This window comes from Notolepis coatsorum (genome assembly GCF_963971535.1).
Source record: "Notolepis coatsorum genome assembly, chromosome: 11".
Classification (NCBI taxonomy): domain Eukaryota; kingdom Metazoa; phylum Chordata; class Actinopteri; order Aulopiformes; family Paralepididae; genus Notolepis; species Notolepis coatsorum.
This window is the reverse complement of record NC_140175.1, coordinates 30,858,202-30,884,655: the sequence shown is the minus strand read 5'-3', so window position 1 is coordinate 30,884,655 and position 26,454 is coordinate 30,858,202. Positions and strand designations below refer to the sequence as shown.

Genomic DNA, 26,454 nt, shown 5'->3' with positions numbered 1-26,454 from the left:
CCCTGGTCTCAGCAGCACACACACATTATCAGCATCAGCCTATAGTGTATCACTAAAAGTAAAACAAAGAAAGTTACATAACATTGTTAATGAATGTTAATAAATAAATAAATATTTGTTAGCGTGTTGGGCCTGGAAGAATTTAGTATGCTCTGGTAAGTTTATCTGTAAGTATCTGTTGCTTGGAGTATCTGTTGCTAGGGGTGTAGTGCAGACTAATGTTTGGAATTAGTAAGCTAGAGGTAAGATGGCATGACAAACCTAGCCCTGTGATAGGCTCAAAGAAGTCAGTCACACAAGTGCGAGGAGGGTTTAAGACCTGTCAATCATAGTTGTGGAGGAAGGATGTTGTGATGAGTCTTGTTGTATCCTACCATGTGACACACACACCTGTGTGTTAGAATGGTCATTATGAGTTATGCTGCTGTCCATCCAGAAGTAAGAAATTCCAAGCTGTGAGGTCGTAATTGGAACCACAGCTTGTAAAAACCTAGAGACACATGGAGGCTGATGTTTGTGTGACTGGTTTCTAAGAAACTATATGAGTTATGTTTATGTTAGGGCTGTCCCCGACTAAGGATTTGGATAGTCGACTTTGATTGGCCGAAATTAGCCGATAGTCGACTATTAGTCGACTATGAAGGGAAAAAAAATTTAATATATATATATATATATATTTTTAATCATTCCATTTGGGCTGTGGGGGTGCTTAATGTCTGAAGGAGTCAACGGAAGGCTTCTTGTCCTCTGCAAAAGCATGCAATTGGTCCACTGATGGATACATCTTGATTTGTCTAGTCTAGTGTGTTCATTAGATGGGTGAAATCCTCTTTCAGTGCCTCTGTGCCTTTTTTCTTATGCAGTTAGCCTCTGGTATGCGTGCCATTAGCGTTAGCCACGCTTCTAGGCCTCTTTTCTTTTGGAAAGAATGATGCAAAAAAATTATGAAAAAAAAAGAAAACGTAAACATTTATTATAATAATAATATTTACTTTTTTTATTTGACTAAGAGGTTGGCAGTCGACTACGGCTCCTTTCGATCGATTAGTCGACTATTCGACTAATAGGGGTCAGCCCTAGTTTATGTTAACTCATTCAGCGCCAATCACAAGTTTACTCGTTATTGGCCGCCAACCGTTCTTTTTTCCGATTGTTTTATTCTATACGGACATTTTACCCCACAAAATAGGAACAATGTAGAACACACACACACACACTTAAATGCACAATCACTCTCTCTGACTCTTTCTCTCTTCTCTCTCTCCTTCTTTCTCACTATCCATTTCTCCTTCTTTCTCTATTTCTCTCTCTCTCTCTCTCTCTCTCTGTCTCTGTCTCTCTCTGTCTCTCTCTCATACGAAGGTGTCCCTAGGCGTTAGGTGTATTGAAGTAAGGAGGACTGTAAATGGTTTCTGTGTGCTTCACTGGTCTCTGATAGGTAGATTGATCTGATACCCGGCACAGCGTGACACACACACACACACACACACACACACACACACACACACACACACACACACACACACACACACACACACACACACACATAAGTGCACGCATGCACACACATACATTTGACACACATCAGGCACATACACAGAGACACACACATACATATTTAGACCAATCCTGATCACAATATATATGAAAGTATCAATATTTGATACTGAACAATTTGGGGTGTTAATCTACATCCTGTTCCCCTCACTCTCTCTCTCTCTTTCTCTCTCTCTCTCTCTCCTATCTTTTCATCCTTTTTGAATTATCTGTCTCTCAATCATCTCTGGTCCCTCTCTCTCACTCACCCTTTGCCTTGAACAACACCCAAAATAACAAATGGGATTTCCAAAAACATGGAAAGGAGTGAGAGAGGGGGGGGGGGGGCAAGGAGAAGTGCTGAGAGGGAGCCAGCGAGGGAGGGAGGGAGAGAGAAGATGATATTTTAATTTCATGGTGTTATTTATTTATTTCTTCTCTTGTCTTTAATTGTCACAGAAGGCTTATTTTGGAGGTGGCTGCTTGCCTCGGGGCGACGCACCTTAATCTCATCAGGCAGCGTTCGAGTCTCGCTAATCTCAGTCGCAGTGTTTATTGCGTTACGCACACATGGCAGCTGGCAGGACGTTTTATTACGTTACACACACGCGCCGGCCGAGAGCGGTTATTGTCCCCGGAGTTCCAGAGGGGAATAGAAGCATCTGTCGGACCAGGAGGAAAAAAGAAAAAAACGGCCCCACATATCATAGAATTATATCTTCCAAAGCAAGTTTTACCGTCAATTAGAATCCTATCGTAGGGCTCCAAACCAAGTTTGTGTGTCTTGTGTCACAGCTATATGAAGCTTCATCACAGGTGATGACAGTTATATTCACTGCGGTCGTATAAAAACCTCTTACGTCCGAACATTAAAGCATTTCCTCGGAGTTAGAAAAAATAAATAAAAAATAATAATGTGTTTTTGAAATTGTGTAATTGATTTTGAAAAGGTTTCATGGGCCCTGTGGTCACGACAACATGCTCATCGTTCACTTCTCTGGCGGATAAAAGATCAACATGAAGGCCGTTGGAGTTGCAAGGTTGTTTTCAGGCGACAGCAGCAATAGGGAGTTTCTGTGTTGCCGTGACAACTATATGAAATTTTGTCACCAGAATGTGATGATGAAAGGTACAGTATTATTGTTTGTTTCATAGTTTTGACAGCCAGGTTATTGGTTGATGCGTGTAGTGTTAGAGAGTCATATGGGACCATGGGTTTGACAGGGCTGGGCAGTTGTTGGACAAGAAAAGTGTGTGTGTTTCTAGTTATTGGTAGGATGAAGTTGTTGTCTGTTATGAAGTGTTATAGGTATGAGTCGAATCATCTGTCAGAAATCTGCCCCCCAAATCGACGGACATTCTTCAAGTCAAGCAGTTACTTTTTTATTGAATTTTTTTTAAATAATCTTTTTGGCGACCATATGTCACTCTGTCAGTTGGTTTGTTGGGCGAGCGGGGTGTGTCTGTCTGTCTGTCTGTCGGTATGAATGAGAAGCTAAGTAGCGAAGAGTACGCATGCTCTCGAAGGCAGAGGAAGCCGGCAAGTCTGCTGGAGTCTGTGAGTTGCTAGGCAACGAGGCCTCTGATCAGATACACACAGGAGGGAGAGAAGAAGAGAAACAAAGGAGCAGCATAAAAGTTTTCCTGGATGTATTTTCTGATCGCTATATGGGCGGGAAGAAGTCAGGTACAGCCCTAGTTATATGTAGGATCTAGTTGCTGTTTGTTAGAAAGTGTTTGTTATGAAGTGTTATTAGTAGGATGCAGTTGCTGTTTGTTAGAAAGTGTTTGTTGGACACCCTCAGTGTGGCTGCTTGCAGCATTGAGGACACCCTCAGTGTGGCTGCTTGCAGCATTGTGGACACCCTCAGTGTGGCTGCTTGCAGCATTGTGGACACCCTCAGTGTGGCCGCTTGCGGTGTTCTGCAACACACCCACTGAGCGTGAAGTCGATCGGATGAACGGTTCTCAAGATATGCAAAGGACAGACACGCGTTATAATTCCACCATCTGGCCAAGCGGGCACCATATTTGACTCTGCACTCCCCTGGGTCCTCAGCAATACGCCCGTCGAGCGTGAAGTCGATCGGATGAACGGTTCTCAAGATATGAGAAGGATAGACAGAAAGAAGAGTGAAGGGCCACAAAGGAGGAAGCGAAAGAGGGTTTGGAAGGATGTCTGATTATTTTCTGAAGAGTAAACAACATCAAAGCATTATTGTACTTATTGTGGCTAAGAATGACACGGGTGAAAGAAAACAACTCTAATTCCAAATTAATAGTGTAAATGGTAGCTTTAGTTCAGCGAGGTGTTGAGAAAGCAAGTCCACTTATAAGGAATATAAAGGAGTATGGCTTATTGCAAGCATTATTAAAATCATTTCATATCATTTCAGATATACCAGTCAGGGTTTTTGCTACCAACGTGGCCAACAAGTTCAAATTGAACGGCCATATCATGTAATACACATGCGGTCATAGAGAACATGTGTGCATGAGAACACGGCTAGGCTGTGTCTGTACATTGATCCGTTAATGAATGGATAGACATTTGACTGAGGGTATTACTGTCCGTTTGTTTATTTCTAAATTAGAATCTGATGTGATTGTGCCATTGCAGTTGTGCCCGGATGGTAACATATCCATCTCTTCCAACATGTCACCCTCTCCGAACCTTTGTCTTCAAAACGGACACAAATCTGGCAGAGATGGATACAGCGTCAACCCTGTCCAACAACCCTGTCCATTATTGAAAATAAGAACTTGTTCTTAATTAACCTGCCTATTCAAATAAAGGTTTGATGATGATGATGAACCCTGTCCAACAAACAGATACTCCTCATTGAAAATGAATTAAAAACAACAACGTAGACAGACGGACACAATGGATCAACGGAACGTTAGCTGCAGCCTAATAGAGGAAGTAACGTTAATCATGAGTACGTATCGGTCACTGGCAGAGTCTTCGATAACGTTGAATGGTGATCCATTTTGTGAGTAAATTACTTCTCTGACGTAACAATTATCTTTGTTGGCAGACGGACTCCTTTGGTCAATCTCAAAACGTCAATACTGTTAACGTTACTGTTTTGATCCCTGTTTAGATTGCATTACCCTAGTGGACCTGTTAATTTTGTTTTCATCCTCCATTTTGGTTTCAGTTGAACAAAGAGCAACCTACACTATGCATGCTAAACAGTTATCTCCTTCTGTTTAAGCCTTGGAGTTGATATGTCCGTAAGTAATGATAGGAAATGATATGATTGTTTTCATGAGGAAATTGTTCTGTGAAAGGAAAATGTTATTTTAGTCACCAGATGAATGTAAGCTACTCGTGCTAGTCACTTCAACTCTTCTTCTAGCTTACTAGCTAACTGAATGGGGTATTTATATAGAGGGCTATGCTAAGCAAATAGCATTACAATGAATGTGTTAATACTTACCCGAGTTACTTACCATGCTGGATATTTATGTTAGATTAAAATACTTGCCTTCACTTACCTGTGAATAGAAGGGGTTAGAATGCATAGGCATTTAAGAAGTAGTTTATTTCATGTTTATTACATTAAGTTAATGAGCATTTGGTACATGGAACTATTTAAATTGTCATTGTCATTTCAAGCCACACCTTTTTCAAGAACACAGAGTTTTTGTTCTGTCTAGCCTCGCTCAGACATGCAATTGCGAAGGCAGAATAGTTACATTACCTAACGTCAGCATCAAACATAGTGGTGCAGCTCGTCCTGTACTTCATACTTGTTGCATCGGCTTGTTTGTTGTTTTCTTCGCTGGTCCTGCTGCCTCGACATGTCCACATGTCCCTCTTCATTGTTAGCGTTAGTATTGGGAGGATTTCGTATAAAGGCAAGACAGGATCCCAAAAAGTATATCGGGAAGGAAAATATCTTAAAACGCCTTTATTGTGTCGCGGCTACATAGTAAAAAAAGAAAGAAAAAAAACGCCAACATGATTCTCCAAAGCTGGTCTTCATCAGTTCTTCATTGTTGTTGAACTTGCAAATGTGTGTCTGGTGTCACCAGAAGGTGATCTCTCACTGCCAGAACATGCACCCTCCCTCTCTGTTCGTAGGACAGGGCAGCGGTCTACTATGTATCCACTCGCCACAGTCCAATGTACCACATTTTTTTTTTCCACAATGACCATTGAGATTTATATTTGCCGGCCAATTGAAAATTCGAAGACGTCCATTGGCCGGGATTTACCAGCTAAAGGAAACCCTGACACCAGTACTGCATGGATCTGATATAGCAGCCTGCTCGCAGTTCCAAATTAATGCTCTAATCAATAACTGTGTCCTACCCCACTACAGTATCACGAGAACTGATATAAGCTTGGCCTACTGGAAAAGTAATAAAAGACTGACGTCATTTAGGTGTAATTAATAATAACATGAATTATGGCCCTGTTTCATGTAGGTGTGCCAGGCCTCGGTGCTGTCTTTGCCTGCGCTCTCGCTGGCTGTGACACACCTACATGGAACAGGACCACATAGTTAATGTTGGCACAACATTACGACGTATCCATCTGACATTGGCCTCCGCGCCATGCATTATTTTAATAACCACACACCTGGTTGTGTATTATCCCTTACTTATTTAAAAGCCTTTCATAGTGGTGGGGGTGTTGTTGTTGTTGTTGTTGTTTTGTTACAATGAAGCCAGTCAACTGACAAACAGTGTGGTCTGCCTGCTTTTCACACTCAGAAGACGGGAAGAACTGTTTGGTTTTAACCAAAAATATGCTCCCTGGGCTGCACAGAAAGTGAATACGCTCCCATGCACAGCAAAACAAACACACACACACACACACACACACACACACACACACACACACACACACACACACACACACACACACACACACACACACACACAGCAGATAGATAATGTAAGAGGAAGTGTGTTTTGGGTGGATAAGAACACAAACTGACAGACCGATAGAGAGATAGACTGGCTGACTGAAAGGTAGACAGGACAGGTAGACTGACAGTCTAACTACAAGTGGGACACAAGGATTCCTGTTGAGCCTCCCATCGGTGGCCCCAATGTTCAGCATGTCGGGCTTGCACCTCATGGTACCAAATAGGGCTGGGCGATATAACGATAACGATAAATATCGCGATATATTTGAATAATCGATATCGAATATCGAAATAAAAAAAAATCGAAAAATCGTTTTTTTTTTTTTTTTTTTTTTTTTTTACCTGCAACAGGGCAGTTTTAAAACCAGAGACAGTGGACAGACTTGTCTTTCTTGCCTGCAACTTAAAGTAATGGCTTTGCTTGTCCAAATGACAATACTGACCAAATTCAGATTTCATTTTCTCTTGTCCATTTATTTTGTTTGCTTTCTAATTTAAAATACATTTTGAAACCGTCTGTACACAGTAGGCTATGTGTGCTAGCAGAACTAGACTCCAGTCACGAGTCACAGTGCACATGTGCGGTGGTTTGTCCACCAAAAAAGCGCCAAAAGATCGAAAATAAACGAGCAGAGCCAGAACTGTTCAACTCCTCTGGAGCCACAGCCAGCAGAGAAGCCGGTTTACTTTAGCTTTTAAACCAGCTGCAGCCTGAGAACTGGAGTGTGAGGGGATGTAACACTAAAGATGGCGGCAATGACAAAGAATTGCTGCAAAATAAACATACATCTTACATACACAATTTTTTTTATACTTATAACAATTCGATAATTATCGATATCGAGAAATAAAATAAAATTATCATATCGTTATCGCGATATAATTTTTTTCCATATCGCCCAGCCCTAGTACCAAAGCACCACAAAGGCCCTTAAAACAAGGCTACAAACATCACAAAACAAACTGGTCAGACTACTGCTTGGCCTTACTCACAAAACCCACCTTACCCCTGCACATTTTGACAACCTAGGATGGCTTAGAGTAGACGACAGAGTACAGAAACGTGCAATGGGCCTGGTCTACAAGATACACTACACCATGTACATGTCGAAATACTTCCCAAAGGTCAGTGAATTCCACGCCCACAACACCAGAGGGAGTTCCACAAATTATGTTCAACCCAGATTCGGCTCAAACAAGGGACTAAACACGGTTCGCAATTATGCAACAATAATGTGGAACGCCCTACCCACAACCGTGAAGGAATGTGAATCCCTACCCTCCTTCAAAATCGCTCTCAAAGAGCCTGCAATTAGAAACTGGCCCCTGTAAATGTCCAAATCTCCTCTCCACTTCCCTCTCTCTCCTCTTCCCTCTCTCTCCACTTCCCTCTCTCCTCTTCCCTCTCTCTCCATTTCCCTCTCTCTCCTCTTCCCTCTCTCTCCACTTCCCTCTCTCTCCACTTCCCTCTCTCTCCTCTTCCCTCTCTCTCCACGTCCCTCTCTCCATTTCCCTCTCTCTCCTCTTCCCTCTCTCTCCTCTTCCCTCTCACTCCCCTCCACTTCCCTCTCTCTCCACTTCCCTCTCTCTCCTCTTCCCTCTCACTCCCCTCCACTTCCCTCTCTCTCCACTTCCCTCTCTCTCCTCTTCCCTCTGTCTCCTCTTCCCTCTCTCTCCACTTCCCTCTCTCTCCACTTCCCTCTCTCTCCTCTTCCCTCTCTCTCCACGTCCCTCTCTCCATTTCCCTCTCTCTCCTCTTCCCTCTCTCTCCTCTTCCCTCTCACTCCCCTCCTCTTCCCTCTCTCTCCACTTCCCTCTCTCCTCTTCCCTCTCTCTCCATTTCCCTCTCTCCTCTTCCCTCTCTCTCCATTTCCCTCTCTCTCCATTTCCCTCTCTCTCCTCTTCCCTCTGTCTCCTCTTCCCTCTCTCTCCACTTCCCTCTCTCTCCACTTCCCTCTCTCTCCTCTTCCCTCTCTCTCCACGTCCCTCTCTCCATTTCCCTCTCTCTCCTCTTCCCTCTCACTCCCCTCCACTTCCCTCTCTCTCCACTTCCCTCTCTCTCCTCTTCCCCCTCTCTCCACTTCCCTTGAGCTTATAGGATGTAGTTGTTTGTTAGAACGTGTTTGTTATGAAGTATTATTAGTAGGATGCAGTTGTTTGTTAGAAAGTGTTTGTTATGAAGTGTTATTAGTAGGATGGAGTTGTTTGTTAGAAAGTGTTTGTTATGAAGTGTTATTAGTAGGATGCAGTTGTTTGTTAGAAAGTGTTTGCTATGAAGTGTTATTAGTAGCATGTAGTTGCTGTTTGTTAGAAAGTGTTTGTTATGAAGTATTATATGTAGCATGTAGTTGCTGTTTGTTAGAAAGTGTTTGTTATGAAGTGTTATTAGTAGGATGCAGTTGCTGTTTGTTAGAAAGTGTTTGTTATGAAGTGTTATTAGTAGGATGCAGTTGTTTGTTAGACCGTATTTGTTATGAAGTATTATTAGTAGGATGTAGTTGCTGTTTGTTAGAAAGTGTTAGTTGGACACCCTCAGTGTGGCTGCTTGCAGCATTGTGGACACCCTCAGTGTGGCTGCTTGCAGCATTGTGGACACCCTCAGTGTGGCTGCTTGCAGCATTGTGGACACCCTCAGTGTGGCTGCTTGCAGCATTGTGGACACCCTCAGTGTGGCTGCTTGCAGCATTGTGGACACCCTCAGTGTGGCTGCTTGCAGCATTGTGGACACCCTCAGTGTGGCTGCTTGCAGCATTGTGGACACCCTCAGTGTGGCTGCTTGCGGTGTTCTGCAACACACCCACTGAGCGTGAAGTCGATCGGATGAACGGTTCTCAAGATATGCAGGACAGACACGCGTTATAATTCCACCATCTGGCCAAGCGGGCACCATATTTGACTCTGCACTCCCCTGGGTCCTCAGCAATACGCCCGTCGAGCGTGAAGTCGATCGGATGAACGGTTCTCAAGATATGAGAAGGATAGACAGAAAGAAGAGTGAAGGGCCACAAAGGAGGAAACTAAAGAGGGTTGGAAGGATGTCTGATTGTTTTCTGAAGAGTAAACAACATCAAAGCATTATTGTACTTATTGTGGCTAAGAATGACACGGGTGAAAGAAAACAACTCTAATTCCAAATTAATAGTGTAAATGGTAGCTTTAGTTCAGCGAGGTGTTGAGAAAGCAAGTCCACTTATAAGGAATATAAAGGAGTCTGGCTTATTGCAAGCATTATTAAAATCATTTCATATCATTTCAGATATACCAGTCAGGGTTTTTGCTACCAACGTGGCCAACAAGTTCAAATTGAACGGCCATATCATGTAATACACATGCGGTCATAGAGAACATGTGTGCATGAGAACACGGCTAGGCTGTGTCTGTACATTGATCCGTTAATGAATGGATAGACATTTGACTGAGGGTATTACTGTCCGTTTGTTTATTTCTAAATTAGAATCTGATGTGATTGTGCCATTGCAGTTGTGCCCGGATGGTAACATATCCATCTCTTCCAACATGTCACCCTCTCCGAACCTTTGTGTCTTCAAAACGGACACAAATCTGGCAGAGATGGATACAGCGTCAACCCTGTCCAACAACCCTGTCCATTATTGAAAATAAGAACTTGTTCTTAATTAACCTGCCTATTCAAATAAAGGTTTGATGATGATGATGAACCCTGTCCAACAAACAGATACTCCTCATTGAAAATGAATTAAAAACAACAACGTAGACAGACGGACACAATGGATCAACGTAACGCTAGCTGCAGCCTAATAGAGGAAGTAACGTTAATCATGAGTACGTATCGGTCACTGGCAGAGTCTTCGATAACGTTGAATGGTGATCCATTTCGTGAGTAAATTACTTCTCTGACGTAACAATTATCTTTGTTGGCAGACGGACTCCTTTGGTCAATCTCAAAACGTCAATACTGTTAACGTTACTGTTTTGATCCCTGTTTAGATTGCATTACCCTAGTGGACCTGTTAATTAAGTTTTCATCCTCCATTTTGGTTTCAGTTGAACAAAGAGCAACCTACACTATGCATGCTAAACAGTTATCTCCTTCTGTTTAAGCCTTGGAGTTGATATGTCCGTAAGTAATGATAGGAAATCTTGTTAATATGATTGTTTTCATGAGGAAATTGTTCTGTGAAAGGAAAATGTTATTTTAGTCACCAGATGAATGTAAGCTACTCGTGCTAGTCACGTCAACTCTTCTTCTAGCTTACTAGCTAACTGAAGGGGGTATTTATATAGAGGGCTATGCTAAGCAAAATAGCATTACAATGAATGTGTTAATACTTACCGGAGTTACTTACCATGCTGGATATTTATGTTAGATTAAAATACTTGCCTTCACTTACCTGTGAATAGAAGGGGTTAGAATGCATAGGCATTTAAGAAGTCGTTTATTTCATGTTTATTACATTAAGTTAATGAGCATTTGGTACATGGAACTATTTAAATTGTCATTGTCATTTCAAGCCACACCTTTTTCACGCACACAGAGTTTTTGTTCCGTCTAGCCTCGCTCAGACATGCAATTGCGAAGGCAGAATAGTTACATTACCTAACGTCAACATCAAACTTAGTAGTGCAGCTCGTCCTGTACTTCATACTTGTTGCATCGGCTTGTTTGTTGTTTTCTTCGCTGGTCCTGCTGCCTCGACATGTCCACATGTCCTTCTTCATTGTTAGCGTTAGTATTGGGAGGATTTCCTATAAAGGCAAGACAGGATCCCAAAAACTATATCGGGAAGGAAAATATCTTAAAACGCCTTTATTGTGTCGCGGCTACATAGTAAAAAAAAAAAAAAAAAAAATAATAAAAAAAAAAAAACGCCAACATGATTCGACAAAGCTGGTCTTCATCAGTTCTTCATTGTTGTTGAACTTGCAAATGTGTGTCTGGTGTCACCAGAAGGTGATCTCTCACTGCCAGAACATGCACCCTCCCTCTCTGGTCGTAGGACAGGGCAGCACTCTACTATGTATCCACTCGCCACAGTCCAATGTACCACATTTATTTTTTTCACAATGACCATTGAGATTTATATTTGAAAATTCTAGACGTCCATTGGCCGGGATTTAGCAGCTAAAGGAAACCCTGACACCAGTACTGCATGGATCTGATATAGCAGCCTGCTTGCAGTTCAAAATTAATGCTCTAATCAATAACTGTGTCCTACCCCACACTACAGTATCACGAGAACTGATATAAGCTTGGCCTACTGGAAAAGTAATAAAAGACTGACGTCATTTAGGTGTAATTAATAACATGAATTATGGCCCTGTTTCATTTAGGTGTGCCAGGCCTCGGTGCTGTGCCAGGCCTCTGTGCTGTGCCAGGCCTCTGTGCTGTGCCAGGCCTCGGTGCTGTGCCAGGCCTCTGTGCTGTGCCTGCGCTCTCGCTGGCTGTGACACACCTACATGGAACAGGACAAGTTAATATTGTCACAATGTTACGACGTATCCATCCGACAGTGGCCTCCGCGCCATGCATTATTTTAATAACCACACACCTGGTTGTGTATTATCCCTTACTTATTTAAAAGCCTTTCATAGCGGTGGGGGTGTTGTTGTTTTGTCACAATGTAGCCAGTCAACTGACAAACAGTGTGGTCTGCCTGCTTTTCACACCCAGAAGACGGGAAGAACTGTTTGGTTTTAACCAAAAATCTGCTCCCTGGGCTGCACAGAAAGTCAATACGATCCCATGCACAGCAAAACAAACACGCACACACTCACACACACAGCAGATAGATAATGTAAGAGGAAGTGTGTTTTGGGTGGATAAGAACACAAACTGACAGACCGATAGAGAGATAGACTGGCTGACAGAAAGGTAGACAGGACAGGTAGACTGACAGTCTAACTACAAGTGGGACACAAGGATTCCTGTTGAGCCTCCCATCGGTGGCCCCAATGTTCAGAATGTCGGGCTTGCACCTCATGGTACCAAAGCACCACAAAGGCCCTTAAAACAAGGCTACAAACATCACAAAACAAACTGGTCAGACTACTGCTTGGCCTTACTCACAAAACCCACCTCACCCCTGCACACTTTGACAACCTAGGATGGCTTAGAGTAGACGACAGAGTACAGAAACGTGCAATGGGCCTGGTCTACAAGATACACTACACCATGTACATGTTGAAATACTTCCCAAAGGTCAGTGAATTCCACGCCCACAACACCAGAGGGAGCTCCACAAATCATGTTCAACCCAGATTCGGCTCAAACAAGGGACTAAACATGGTTCGCAATTATGCAACAATAATGTGGAACGCCCTACCCACAGCCGTGAAGGAATGTGAATCCCTACCCTCCTTCAAAATCGCTCTCAAAGAGCCTGCAATTAGAAACTGGCCCCTGTAAATGTCTAAATCTCCTCTCCACTTCCCTCTCTCTCCTCTTCCCTCGCTCTCCACTTCCCTCTCTCCTCTTCCCTCTCTCTCCATTTCCCTCTCTCTCCTCTTCCCTCTCTCTCCTCTTCCCTCTCTCTCCTCTTCCCTCTCTCTCCACTTCCCTCTCTCTCCTCTTCCCTCTCTCTCCACTTCCCTCTCTCCATTTTCCTCTCTCCTCTTCCCTCTCTCTCCACTTCCCTCTCTCTCCTCTTCCCTCTCTCTCCTCTTCCCTCTCACTCCCCTCCACTTCCCTCTCTCCCCATCTCCTATCTTTCATGGTAGATCAGTGGGCAGATGTTGCTGTGGTTGTTGCAGCGATTTTCCCCTTAACAAAGCCCCCCAGTTTACACTGAGCTGTGTGTGTGTGTTTGTGTGTGTTTGTGTGTGTGTGTGTGTGTGTGTGTGTGTGTGTGTGTGTGTGTCTCTCTTTGTGTGAGTGAGTGCACCTGTGCCTGAGTGTGTGCGTGTGTGCGCATGCACGTGTACCAGAGTGTGCTTGTGCACGTGTGTGTGTGTTAAAATGGAAGCAGGTTCTCTATTGTGAAGGGCCCCCTCTCAGTGGTGATCTGCTGTGAGATTAGAGAGAACCATGCTGTGACGGAGGCAGGCGGAGGGAGGGAGGAGGGATGGTTAGGTAGAGAGGAGGGGAGGGAGGAAGAGGGATTGGGCAAGGGAGAGAAAGGGAGGGGCCATATGGAGACTGGGATTCAGATACATTCTAAAATGCATGTAAAGTCAATGGAAGGAGACAATCGGAGCCAGGGCCGGCCCAACGCATACGCAAACTAAGTGCCTGCTTAGGGCCTCCATGGCCACCAGAGGGCCCCCAAGAAATATGTCTTTTATTGGACAAAAAGCTATACAATTATTATACAGCTTTACAAGGACAACAGGATTACAAGCGAAACAAGGCACACAATAAAAATACAAAACATAGCAGCTCAGGATCTGTAGGTGTGCAAATGATGATATGATACATTTATTTATCGGCCCTGGGTGCAGCTCGGGGGGAAAAGACAAACAGAAAGACAGGAACAATAAGAAAACAGAGAAAATACATGCAGGCCAACCAAGCAGACCGAGAACAGACGGACATAATACACCAGTCATACTACAACACAAAACTAGCTCAAGGATTTTAAAGGTGGGTTTTGAGCATGGCCTTAAAAGTCTGCAGAGTGCTTGCAGACTTCATGTTTAGTGGGAGCTTGTTCCAGAATTTCGCCATTGGTAAAGTGCCAGACAGCACAGAAAAAACACACCCAAAGATAGTTCGGTGCCCCCCCCCCCCCCCCCCCTCCTCTAAGGCAGTGGGAGGCCCCCCAAATCATTTTCTTAGGGCCCAATAAAGGCTTGGACCGGCCCTGATCAGAGCGAGTGTGGCGATGGGTGGCACAAATTGAGGCGGCAAGTATATAGTGCTTTTATCCAAAGCGCTTTACAACTTATGCCTCACATTCACACGCTGATGGCGGAGGCGACCGTGCAAGGTGCCAACCTGCTCATCGGGAGCAGTTAGGGGTCAAGTGTCTTGCTCAAGGACAAGCAAGAGGTGTCCTTTTCGACAGGAGGAGCCAGAATCAAACCGGGAACCTTCAGGTTACCAGACAACCGCTCTACCTCCTGAGCCACCGTCACCCCCTATTAAAACTATTAAAATAAGTGAAAACATTTTTTTTTTTTTTTTTTTTTACGAAATCATACCATGACAATAACATAACCCTAAGAAGAATGCATATCACGTTGTAATTTCTACTGGAAAACGAAATTCCACCAAATACTATTATACCATCAGAAACAAAGAAATATCTATTGTATGATACTTTGGCCATATTGTCCAGTCCTAATTACATGTTAGATGGGCTTATAAGTAAATATTAAATAAATATGTTTTAATTCAGAAATGGTTTATTCTCAACTCTACACACATTGTGGAGAGTCTCTTGACTCTGGTATTGGGAGTATTTCACGGTGTAGTTAACAAATCTAGCAAATAGTACGTATATAAAAGGTTCACTTTAAAAAAGGGTGGGGAAAAGGTAAATAAACTGCATGCAGTGCCGCTTTACTGTAAGGTGTCTTTTAAGTGACGTCTCCCATTGATCTGACCAACTTACTAGCACTGAACCTGTCTCACAGTTTAACAACCCACTAGCCTTCATCCTGTGTGTGCGTGTGTGCGTGTGTGTGTGTGTGTGTGTGTGTGTGTGTGTGTGTGTGTGTGTGCGTGCGCGCGTTTGTTATAACTGCCAGCTAGCACTCAACCTCTCACCAGGCTCTCACACTTAAATTGTTATGCCTACTGACTCCCTCGATGCGGTGTGTGTGTGTGTGTGTGTGTGTGTGTGCGCGCGCATGTTTGTGTGTGTGCGTGCATGTTTGTGTGTTGGTAATTTCCTGCCAGCACTCAACCTGTCTCTGAAACTACTTTACTTACTGTCTTCCGTGCAGTGTGTGTGTGTGCGCGTGTGTGTGTGCGCGTGTGTAACTGCGTGTGTGTCTGTGCTTGTATATGTTTCCAAGTCGATGGAATGCCCTCATAAGAATTGTGCTTGAAGACAACCCACATATATAATTAAATTTAAAGTCACGTTTTTCATTCAGCATCTCTGTCTAGACATCAAACTTTAACTATATAAACTGTGCTTTATTGTAAAGTTAATTATTCATTACAGATTGTTTAGCTCTTTATTTCATCTGCATGTGTTTGTCTACACGTACAGTATTTGTGAAGGCTTTCATTTATGTCAGGCTGCCTGTCTGTTTGTCTCTCTGTCTGTCTGCCTGCCTGTCTGCTTGCCTGCCTGCCTGTCTGTCTGGCTGTATGTCTGTCTGCCTGTCTGTCGGTCTGTCTCTCTGTATGTCTGCCTGCCTGTTTGTCTGTCTCTCTGTCTGTCTCTATGTCTTCCTGCCTGCCTGTCTGTCTGTCTGTCTTTCTGTTTGTCTCTCTGTCTGCCTGCCTGTCTGTTTGTCTCTCTGTCTGTCTGCCTGTCTGGCTGTATGTCTGTCTGCCTGTCTGTCTGTCGGTCTGTCTCTCTGTATGTCTGCCTGCCTGTTTGTCTGTCTCTCTGTCTGTCTCTATGTCTTCCTGCCTGCCTGCCTGCCTGTCTGTCTGTCTGTCTCTCTGTATGTCTGCCTGCCTGTTTGTCTGTCTCTCTGTCTGCCTCCCTGCCTGCCTGCCTGCCTGCCTGCCTGTATGTCTGCCTGCCTGTTTGTCTGTCTGCCTGCCTGTTTGTCTGTCTGTCTGTCTGTCTGCCTGCCTGCCTGCCTGCCTGTCTGTCTGTCTGTCTTTACTGTATCTGTATGTCTGTCTGTGTCTCTCTGTCTGTTACATCTGCTCCTCTGTTTCCCATCAGTATGAAAGATTTAGTAGAGAGAGAGAATGACAAAAGTACAAGAGGGAGGAAGAGAGGGGCGAGAAGTGTGTGTGTGTGTGTGTGTGTGTGTGCGTGTGTGTGTGTGCGCACGCGCCCCCCAACGGTATTTTTCCAGGAAAAGCTTGTTTTTTGTCTACAGTATCAGGCACACTCTTACTCCTGTCAGTGTGAGTGACAGATTTCAACTATATTTCACTTAGCTGGCAGTTTTGGGATGTTCACTTTTCCATTATCCTTGTATTCCCCCCCCCTCTCTCTCTCTCTCTCTCTCTCTCTCTTTCTCTTTCTCTCTCTCTCTCTCTCTCCAGAATATCCACGGTCACAAGGGTCCCATCACATCTGTGTCGTTTGCTCCTGATGGTCGATATCTAGCGACCTACTCAAATGCTGATAGTCATATTTCCTTCTGGCAGGTAAGTACAGTAACACACACACATACATATTTAGACCAATCCTGATACCAATATACGAAATATATACGATATATATATATATATCAAAGTAGATATTGGGAAGATATTGACTATTGTTGTTCCAATTCTATATTGCTCCGTTCTGATTGTGTGTCCGGCGCCAATTTCTTCTCCCACAATCTAATGAAACACACGTTTTTGCATTCTAGTGTTTTTACTGTGTGACATTCAAGAAGGAATGACCACAGAGACCACTGCAGTACTCATGCATGATAGATGTGGGATGACCGACGTATTCCATGGTGACCATTATATACACACACATAACACACACACACACATACCAGGGTTTCCGTTAGAAAAAATTGTTGCCGGTCTCCGTGACCTGCAAGATTTCAACTACCGGACAAATGAGATTAATTCCGGTCATAGTTTATTGAGCTTTAAAACAATTGATAGGCAGGCTCATGTCATCCTCAAGGCATGTAGATTTATAATATTATTACTTAAAACTAGGCTACTTTTGCGTATACAGTCATTAATATATTCCAAATAAAATAAGTCCCTCGATACTCCGTCTCCGTGCTGCTGCTGACTTGAAATAAAATAGACCGCGTATGTGGCAGTCGGTCCGACACTAAAGTCTGTTATAATCACATTTTTATGAGCTAACGAATTCCGTTATATTGGACATTTGTATTAATTATATCAAGCGAAGAACTGAGAAAGCAGAGAGACTGCAACATTATCGTGGTTTGCGTGACTACTCTCTCCACCTCAATGTCACGCGGTCGAAAAGGGCGCTTGTCTATTGGACAGTGGAAATGTGTGTGTGGCTGCGATCCTGTGTGTGCGCGCACGCGTGTGTGTGTGTCTGTGTGTGTACTGCGGAGCCCAGATCAGCGGAGCCGAGTTTTGACATGGCATTGATCCATTGTTCTATTGAAGCACATTACCTACCACCATCCTCTCGCTAAACAACTTGTAGACCACAGTGTTTTTATGAGTGCCCACAAGTAGCCGGTTTAATAATATAATAAGCCGCGCGCCTCGGTAATAATAATAAGCCGCGTTTTTTCTTCCTTCTTCCCAAGATGCACAGACATAGATAGATAGATAGAGAGAGAGAGAGAGAGAGATAGATAGATAGATAGATAGAGAGATTAGATGCAGTGTGCTTGTTTTGCAGTGAGTGCTGCGAGCAGTAATAATAATAATCACTTCCTATATTTGGTTCGCGTTTGGTCCGATGAAGCGAACCGAGACCTACGTTTTTAAAGCTCTCGCTGACAACGTCGTTGTCATTATTAGAAGCAACGAGGAAACAAATGTAATGATCGTTTCGTTCATCGCATAGGCTATTTAATTTTAGCCTATTTTAATACAATTCAAATAATCAAATTGTGCTTAGACTCAGGGAATTATTTTCACCGGACATTAAGACCGGAGAAATTAAATATGTCGGACTTCAGGAGATTTTGTCGGACAAATACCGGTAATTACCGGCTAACGGAAACGCTGACACATACACACACAAACACACACATACTGGCAAGGACATGCACACACACACATGCACACGCACACACGTCCTCTTCCCAGAATTGTTGTTCTGAATGAAGGGTCTTTACAACCTCTGACACTGCTGTCTGATCGTATGCGCACACACACACACACACACGCACACACACACACACACACACACACACACACACACACACACACTAATGACATTACTGTAAGCGTAAACCACGGCTCGTGCGCCGGACGGACGGCTACTGTGGTAATGAGTTTGCAGACGGTCTGTCGGTGTCTTCCTCACTCACACACACACACACACACACACACACACACACACACACACACACACACACACACACACACACACACACACACACACACACACACACAGTAAATGTACAGTGCACACTTTTATATACACGGCACAATCACACAGACACACAAACAGACACTGTGACTCCCTGTACCTGTGTGTGTGTGTGTGTGTGTGTGTGTGTGTGTGTGTGTGTGTGTGTGTGTGTGTGTGTGTGTGTGTGTGTGTGTGTGTGTGTGTGTGTGTGTGTGTGTGTGTGTGTGTGTGTGTGTGTGTGTGTGTGTGTGTGTGTGTGTGTGTGTGTGAGTGTGTGTGAGTGTGTGCGTGTGTGCGCGTGAGTGTGTGTCTGTGCATGCAGTAGACAGTCTCCACTGGGGGAGTGGTGGGCAGGGTTTGGTGTCTACCCCGGTCTCTGAGGGACAGATAGGGTTTCTCTCTCTCTCTCTCTCTCTCTCTGGTCCATTACATGTGACTCTCTCCACATACTAGTCGTCTCAATGATTTTGGGGCTCGCAAAGAAAACCCATCGTGTTTATAAGATGCTTTTCTTTCTTCTTGTGAAATAAGGAATCGTTTGAAGACCTCCAATTTATTAATCAATAAAAAAGTAGCCTGACAAGTTAATGATCTCTAGCTAATGATCATTCTTTGGTGTCAAAGCTCACCGCTCTGTCTGTGCTTGACCATGTTGGGGTTAGTAGAGAGAAGAAGACATTCTCCTGTATTTAGGAGGCATGTATCCACAGGGGGGTACAGGCAGGGTCATAGAAATGAGAATAAAAATATATCAGAATAAAAATATATCGGAATAAAAGGTAAAGAACGAGATAAAATATGAATAAATAAATAAATAAAGGTGAGGGTCTGGTCAGCCGGACAGGTGAGACTCTATTGATAATAATAACAACACAATGACAGGTGAGACATATGTTTACTCTCTTGATAATAATAACACAATGTGCGTATGTACCTCCCCCTAGCTAGCTCCTCATAGAGGGGATGGGAGGGGTTCTCCTCCTCTCTCCGAAACCGCTTCTAGATAGTCCAGTTTGACTCCCACCACAGAGCTAGCCTTCCTCACCAGCTTATTCAGTTTGTTAGTGTCTCTTGAGTCGATGTCCCCCGGCCCCCAACATACCACGGCAAAACAGAGGACACTCGCTAGGTACCGTCTCCTCAGGAAGAACCGCCTGCTCTGTACCTACATCAGTACCTACATCAGTACCCCGATTAAAACACACTGCACCAGGTCTAAAAAAAAAAATCAAATCAAATGTATTTGTAAAGCCCGAGATCACAAGGTAATGCCCCCATGGGTTTGACAAGTCTTCTTTAAACAAGTCATTGATTGAATTGATTGATTGACCATTTTATTAACAGATTGCAGAATGGGTACAATACAGTACGGCTCAATACACACAATTGTTAAGGGGATGCAGACCAGAGAAAGCTGTTTGTCTTGTTTACATCAGGGTCCCCCATTTTCAATTCATAATGACATTTATGACATACGTACACAACATACAGAAGAAGAACAACATACAGTCAAGAAGAAACATCACATGCTGTCACACTCACCACCATAAAATCCAAATATGCAACACTTCCAGACATACCCCAGCGAAGGTAAGGAAAAACGCAATACGAAAAAAGCACCACAGGCGATGTGGAGGAGAGAAACCTTAGAAGGGCCATTCAAAGGGGGATCCCCCAACATGGATGTCTGTGATAATATAGTGTTGCTATGGATGATCGATGGGTGGAGAATAAACAGGCGAATAGGTAGTATGTATGTAGATATACATGTAATAAAACACATATATGTACATGCAGTAGCAACTGGGGTACATAAGAACATTTTGAAAGATTTAAATAGACTTGAGCTAAGAACAACAACAACAAGCAGCTGTTGTAAGCAGCCATTATGTATGTACTGCACCAGCGGGAGGTATTGACGGTATGTTCTCTCCTGGTCTCCTCAGATGAACACCAGTCTCCTGGGCAGCATCGGCATGTTGAACTCCGCCCCACAGCTGCGCTGCATTAAGACCTACCAGGTGCCCCCGGTCCAGCCCGCCTCGCCCGGCTCCCAGAACCACCTGAAGCTGGCCCGGCTCATCTGGACCTCCAACCGCAACGTCATCCTCATGGCCCACGACGGCAAGGAGCACCGCTTCATGGTCTAAGAGTTCTTCATCTCAACCCGAACCCTGGTTTCCGTTCCTGGTCAATCTCCGCTCCTGGTTTTCCCACTTGTTTTGGGGTCACAAAGACCACCGTCGATGATAAAAATATACATCTGTACATTCGGAAGTTGCTCATCTCAAACTGTATCTGCTTCTGGTTTGCCATGTGATTCAGATGTTTGAGTTCTCCACACAAGGCTTCAAAGTCAAATTACAATAGGTACATCTTCAGAACATTAGTTTTTGATCTCTGTATACGGTAGGGTTTAGGTTTAAAGACGAGTAGAACATTCTACATTTCAGTTCATACTGTAGTTCCAGTGTGTTGCAGCTTGGTCAGGAAGTGACGCCACAAATCCAGTCCCGGTTTTGCTTGGTGCCAGACCGCGGTTTCTTTCTTGCACTGGTGTCTCCAGGTGTGTTTTTACTACAGCGTCTCTGTATCGAGAGACGGCTTGTTTACATTGTTTACTATTTACATTGATGTTGTTTTTCAAATTCACTTTTGTTTACACACTATTCATTCCTATTAGCCTGCATGCTTTCACTCGATGATGCAGCTCCCATTTGCGACCATTATAGGGTGGCCATTTGGCATCTGTTTCAGTAAAATGTTCGAATTAATTCATTTTGGGATGTTGCGAGCCAACATCAAACATCCTTCCACGTTTAAATGTGGCCATTTTGTGTCCTTTCAAGTAAATATTCAGTTAAATTGAATTTAAGATTAAAAAATCTGGGTGGGTGGGGTTGTGCTGATGTGAAATCACTCCTAACAGACTCCCCTGCACTCCCCATTCCCTTGGTATGCTCTCAACCTCTTGAAAAGTGGTCACTTCTCATGTCTGGGTATGGTGTGTGTGAGTGTGAGATAGAGAGAGAGTAAGATAGAGAGAGAGAGCTCACGTGTGACTTGAGATAGTCTGGTTGAAAACTGACCATGCATGGTGTGAAAGGTGTGTGGATTTGCACTTTCACTTTTTCACACCTGGATGATTTCCAACCAACCCTAACCGTCACACAGGTGTGTGTGGCTGCTTGTGTGTGTGTGTGTGTCTTTATACCCAGGTGGATTTTCATTCTAAACACCTCCTTAACTCCAAGAGGTTAACCTCACTTCAATGGCCTGTTTCCCCAAAGCATTCCAGCTCTCAGTCTCCAATGTATCTTCCTCTTCCTCAGGCAGCCGCGTTACCGCTGCACCACGCCTTAACACCTCTCCTAGAAACAGCTAAGAAACCCATCTAACCAGTGCTGCAACATGCTGAACTGTCTGCCCTGCCCTGCTCTGCCTGACTGACCATATACCTTGATGTGGCTGTATTGGCTGTAACTATGCTTTCATTGGGAGGTTGATGGAATAAAGCAGAGTTGAGCTGCTGGTGGTTACACCAGAGCCGTACAGTAGATAGAGTTTTGGTCTAGGCTCCTCCATATCTCTGCCCAAGTGTTTTAGACAATGTAGTTGGTTCTGCTCAAGAAATCGAATTGGCCGAGAGCTGCGTGTTAATTGCTACAACGTCACAGCTAGGAGGCTCTTACCAGTGCATATATACAGAGCTGAATTAAGTTAACTATATACCTCTGTTGTATTCACAACATGAAATTATATATTGTATAAAGATATCTCGTGTTATAGTAATTACGTCACAGCTTCGATTTTAATTTATTTATTTTACCTTTTATATATATAACCAGGCAGGTCACTTAAGAAGAGGTTTTACATTTGTGTGTTGAAATGCTTTGGGGGGCAAAAGTGACCCAGAATCCCACTGTTTAAAGAGACCGTGAGCACCAGGGGATGCCCCCCCCCCCCCTTCACCAAACCCATACGCTCATCTGTATAACTTCTTGATGATCACCTCCTCGATCGTACTTTTATTGAGTTTAAAACTGAAATATAAATATTGAAAAGAGTTCATATATATCACCCAAAGATAAAACGATACGTTTTTAAAAACACGTAGTTCTTAGAGGAAACTCATATCATTGGAGATATACACATATATATATATATATCATTAAACATGCTTTGTAATGTAGCTTGATGTTATTCTTGTACAGTGGTTGTCTGTTGTGGTTGGTTGTGTGATGTATTTATTGTGAATAAGGATGACGGCTTGGCACTACGCTGTTGCTGACATGTCTGTTGAAGCCTGTGTGCTTCTGTTTAAGCAAAGACGTTGATGTGCTTGTGTGTCCTTGTGCTTGTAGATAAACACTATGGGGTTTAAAGGGTTACCTTGACATTTCGATTTTTATAATCGGTTGAATTGTTCCCACCAAGCTCTTGTCACAAAAAAAAAAAGAAAAAAAAAAAAGCCTAACCTAAAAATATGTCTTTAGCATTCCTAATTAAAATCCAATGTGTTTCACTAAAGATGTTTTAATTTAATCATTTTCTTTGTTTTTCTTGCCAGCAAAGAACATTTCCCCTCAATATTGTGACAAAGTGACAAAACGGAACAGAATAAAATTCAAGATGTCAATGTATTACTATGAGAACATGATAAGTGGACAACTAGTTTAGCCAATATATGGAGGGGGGGGGGGGGGGGGCTATTGCTTTTAGAGGGGTTGACAATTGGGACAAAACCAATGTGGATAACTAAACTATAAGGGCCTAAAGTAAATAAATGACGGTTGATCATAATTGGAGGTAATTTAATCAATTTAATCAATTGTCTGCATTGCCTCAACAACATGTTGCCGGTGTATCATGGCTGTAATAGTACTAGCAGAAGGATATATTTTAGAAAGACTGTTATTGAATTGTATGAATATCGGATAGAGAGAATGAGTTCAGGCGCTTCGGCTTTTGTTGTTGTACTGTAACTCTAGTAGTCTTTGTTGCTTTTGAAAAAAACCTGGTTTTTAAGTACAGTATGCTCTGATCTGCTTTTCTCCCCTCCCCCTCCACTCCTCTCTTTTCTCTCCTCTCCCTTCCTCTCCATTCTGTCTTTCTCCCGCGTGCCCCTGTCCTCTGCTTTCCCCCCTCCCCTCCTCTTCTCTCCCCCCTCCTCTCCTCCCCTCCTCTCTCCTGTCAGTTTCATTAACGCTGTGTGAAAGCTTCTGACAGCATTACACACACCTGTAAACTCGAGCGTGTCAAAGCTTTTCACAAGTTCACCAGCCCCCAAAAAAGAAAGTCCATTTTTATCCAACCGGCTTGACAGATTTTGAAGACCTCCACTCACATAGACACATCATGCACAAGACACGCATTGATGGACAGACACAAACACACATATACGTTGGAAGATGGAACCAGCAAAGCCTGGAGATCTCAATCTGGATCCCTCCACAGACCGCTCTTAACGGCTTCAGAAACGGTGTTTTTGGCAGCTTCTGCTGAAAGAAAATATTTTCAAGAAAGAAAAAAAAAAGGTGTGTGTGAGAGCCTGTGTACGTCACCAAGCAGCTGGTTTTAGCTACAGCACCGCTCACCAGACTAGATACGGCTGCCTCCATTTCCGTGTGACTAGAGACATTTTCAGGGCAGACATTTTGACACGTCAATGCAGGGAAAACACAGGTGCAGCTAATAATCGTTAAGGTTGATGCTAGATCGGACAGGGTCATCTGCGTTTCATTTGGGGGGGGGGGGGTCGTCATATTTTTTACCTTACAGGTAGTTTAATAACCTAACCACTCCCACTACCTAAAAATGTAAAATAAATTAAAAAATGAAATGTCCAATCTAGCGTCTTACCTAACTTTCATAATGGGTTCACTTGATTTAGTTGTGCCAGTGAACCAGCACAGTAGTCGAATAGTATTGCCATTGCTGGCTGACTGGCACGCCTACCAGTAGATCAGTCGGACCCTATATAATATATATTTTATTATTAATGTAATTAGCCCTGCTTTGACATGTGAAAACGTCTGCCGTGTAAAGGGTCTATTGAGAACTAATGTGAAGCACCGTGCGCCGGCCTTGTGCTTAAGTGTCAACCCCAGAGCTCGGTGCAAAAGTACTAAGATCAGGCTTAGTTCTAAGCAGTGTCGGTAACATAAAAGAGTGTTTCTACTCGATGTCGCTCCGAGTCAATATCACGACGGCGCGAGGCTTCTGTGCGGAGCTTATATGAATGTGACCTCACGTTCTGTGAGCCGGTCCCGTCTCGCATGGCTTCTGTGGGGTCCTCTCTGTGCCGATGAAATGTTACTTCATTATTGCTATGCCGTTATTATCCCCCCAGTTTGTCGCCTATACCTATTGTATGTGGAGACTTCAACAATAACCGAAGTCTCTCTCTCTCTCCAACGTGTTCTCTGAATGCAGAAACATACATGGTTAGTGTAGTGTAGACTCCTCGTTCACTTCACCCCGTCTCTCTCTCTCCACCCGCTCAACTCTTTCTCTTTGTGTGTCTCTCCGTCTCTCTCTCCTCCCCGGCGTCTCTCCAGCTCTCTCCCTTTGTTGCTGCAGCTGTTCTAAATCGTTCAGCTCGGCGTCGGAGCCGCAGCCGTCCTAGTCCATTATAGACACACTGGAAAAGACACCTCCTCTCGGTTTTAGAAGACCTCGTTTTGTTACATGTTATCTACACTGTTCGGTCTAAAATGCTTGTGTAACGAACCCGTCTGTAGTGAGGTACCACTCTGCTCGCTGTGTGTAGGCTACACCTGTTCAACGATGTGCTGATTGCAACACACATTAACACGACGTGTTTTCTTTAGCACATGATCCGTTGAAAAGTTAAACGCTGATATGTTGACACATGACGCATCCTTTGTAAGTGTAAGTGTAAGTGTATGTGTGTGTGTGTGTGTGTGTGTGTGTGTGTTTGATTGCGCATGTAAATGTGCTTCCCCCTCACATGACATATAGCAGGCGTACTGTACTGTGTACTGTATAGGCGTGTGTGTTGTGTTAAACTGTTGTGTGCTGTTTAACTCTGTTCAATAAAGACTATCTGTCCAACAAGAATCCAAAAGGACTCAAATAGCACTTTTCATGGTTTATTTAATTCCACTCATGTTTCTAATATAACATGCCGCTTAATTTCCCTTTTCTCAGGTGTTCCTGTGTTCTTCCCTTCCATTCTGTCTCTTCTTTAGTTATTATATTCACCTTTACTTTGTTTTCCATTGCTTATGTAGGGATTTGAACCCACATACGTGTTTGTTTTTTTATTGTGACGAGCATCTGCACCAGTGATGCAGTTTCACAGGAGAACGTTACAGTTCTTAACGATGTATGTATCCCTATTCCTGTGTCTCATTATGAATATGTAGATTATTACTGAAAGTTTATTTCAGTTTATTTTATTTCGAACAACAAAAACAAATCGTTAATCTCTAGCAATGAAATAAAAAAAATTGCTCAATTTACATGTTCAAAAAGGAGTAGGAAGAAGTATACACTTATTTAATCCTACCCCTTTTCCACTACTCAAAATTAATGTAATTTTTACTGATTTAAATCCTTACAAAACAAATATATATATACAAATATATGTAAAACATGAAGAAAATGTTATAAAAATGTAAACACTCGTGAATGTCGAATCCCGTCCTCATCCCTGTACCTCGTGAAAATAATTTCTTTATAACTCAGTTTGAATTGTATTATATTTGGACATTGCTTAAGCACAACATTCGGACTGTTCCACAGTTTCACTCCACATATTGAAATGCAATGACTTAACTTAATGAAAGTTTATTATGGTCATTAATAGGAGAAAATGGAAGATATTTAGTGAGAGAGAGAGGAGCAGAGCCAGTCTTGTAGTAATTACAACAAAACGACTCGGCCCTCGGAGAACTCATCAATCAATGTATGTCTCTTTATCTCCCAGTCTTTCT

At 43.2% G+C, this 26,454-nt stretch overlaps 1 protein-coding gene across 2 annotated transcripts in view; it reads left to right on the top strand.

Moving 5' to 3' along the window:
- Positions 1-24,258, top strand: part of wdr7 (WD repeat domain 7) — a 344,639-nt gene extending 320,381 nt beyond the window's left edge. For both annotated transcript variants that reach the window (XM_084325436.1, XM_084325435.1), the window contains 2 exons: positions 16,519-16,623; positions 20,440-24,258. In XM_084325436.1, coding sequence (XP_084181562.1) covers positions 16,519-16,623; positions 20,440-20,643 — 309 coding nt within the window. In that variant the 3' untranslated portion in view covers positions 20,644-24,258. The remainder of the gene's footprint in view (positions 1-16,518; positions 16,624-20,439) is intronic.
- The last annotated feature ends 2,196 nt before the right edge of the window (positions 24,259-26,454 follow it).